The 1,420-nt window shown below is 40.5% G+C and overlaps 1 protein-coding gene across 1 annotated transcript; it reads right to left on the bottom strand.

Annotated features, from left to right (window-relative positions):
* Positions 1 to 378: 378 nt before the first annotated feature.
* LOC141679479 (enoyl-CoA delta isomerase 1, peroxisomal-like) lies at positions 379 to 1,128 on the bottom strand. Its single transcript, XM_074485973.1, has one exon. The coding sequence runs from the start codon at positions 1,126 to 1,128 to the stop codon at positions 379 to 381; it is 750 nt and encodes a 249-aa protein (XP_074342074.1).
* Positions 1,129 to 1,420: the final 292 nt, after the last annotated feature.

The following is a 1,420-nucleotide window of genomic DNA, read 5'->3' as shown; positions in this document are numbered from 1 at the left end:
AATTTGTGAAAGCAAAGAAAAAGGGCTAGTAGTTGAACATGAAGACCATGTTAGTCAAGATGATATGGATGACATAGATAAACATCTGACGTAAACTTTTGTTTTTTGGGTAAAAACGTAAACTTAAATATTATAAAGACAAGATTTGAATTTTTTATCATTTAACACTGTAAGCAAAATCTACACCTTCCTATTGATCCCGTTGGACAACTGCACTCGGATATTTTGGTCTTTAGGATAGACAAAAAAGGATAGGTGGCAGAACATCCACATTAGTTCTTATTTAAATTAACCAGAGAGTAGTTACGTGTGTATATGAAACCATATTGATCCAAATGCAGGTAAATGAGCCTGTTTAGGGGACTCAACTTGCCAAGATCAAAGCCGAGATGTAAGGTCCTTGATAGGTATAAGAGAATTCTTCACACTCTCGTCAGTTTCAACAACACTTAGCGCCTGCAACACTTCCGGAAATAGAAGTTTTCGATTTTCTGCATACACATGCCCTTTCCACTTCCTCATGACCAGCTGTTCTCCCAGCTCTATAGCCGCGGCCACCGTCTCCTCCACAGTATCATAGGCCGCGTCAATAATCCCCTTCTCCACCGCCATCGTGGCTGGAATCTTCTGGGCACTCATAATGAGATCACGCCAAACAGCTGGACTTGAAATTTTGGCCCTAATGGTGGCTCTTATATAAGGGGAAGTAGGCACTATCCCGATATCATTATAATTAATGTACAGATAACCACGATCCTTTCTCATGAAAACATAGTCATGGCAAAGGGCGAGAATGACACCAGCACAAGTGGCATGCCCATTGACAGCAGCAATGGTTGGCATAGGGAGAGACATGAAATCGGTGAAGAGGGCTCTTATTTTGGACATCAAGAACAAGAATTTTTGTTTGTTTGATTGAGCCCATGGTATGTCCCCCCCATTGGAGAAAAACATGCCTTCTCCAGTAGTTATAAGGGCGGTACAAGTGGAAGGTGTGGCTGTGCTTTCACTTCGAACTCGATGGAGAGCGGCGGAGATAGAATCAATGCGAGATGGGTTGAGACGGTGTTCATCATTGCCGGTAAGTGTGAGAATGTAAACACTTCCGCGTTTTTCTAAGGTACACATTCTCGCTGCTATTCTAGTTTCTAGTTATTTATATCACACTGTGTGTTTATGAAACTGATTTAAGGTTTAAGTTGAAGGTGCTTGTATTTATATACACTGGAGAGGGGAATTAGACTTCAAACGTGGGCTACAATCTTTAAGATATCTTTCAGAATAGCAGCAGCCTCTTTGATGTTCACTTAACCTGACTAGTAAGAATTTGAATGTGCACGTGCAGATTCTAAATAGTTTAATTCTCCACCAAGTCTCTAAACTCAGCCCAAGTCTGTGTATATAATTATAAATATATATA

The sequence above is a fragment of the Apium graveolens genome, chromosome 8, assembly GCF_009905375.1.
Source record: "Apium graveolens cultivar Ventura chromosome 8, ASM990537v1, whole genome shotgun sequence".
Taxonomy (NCBI): Eukaryota; Viridiplantae; Streptophyta; class Magnoliopsida; order Apiales; family Apiaceae; genus Apium; species Apium graveolens.
Note: the sequence above shows the minus strand (reverse complement) of the source record. Positions and strands in the feature narration are given on the sequence as shown.

Coding starts and splice junctions, on each gene's coding strand:
- LOC141679479 (XM_074485973.1), bottom strand. CDS start 1,128: ATGTGTACCTTAGAAAAACGCGGAAGTGTTTACATTCTCACACTTACC.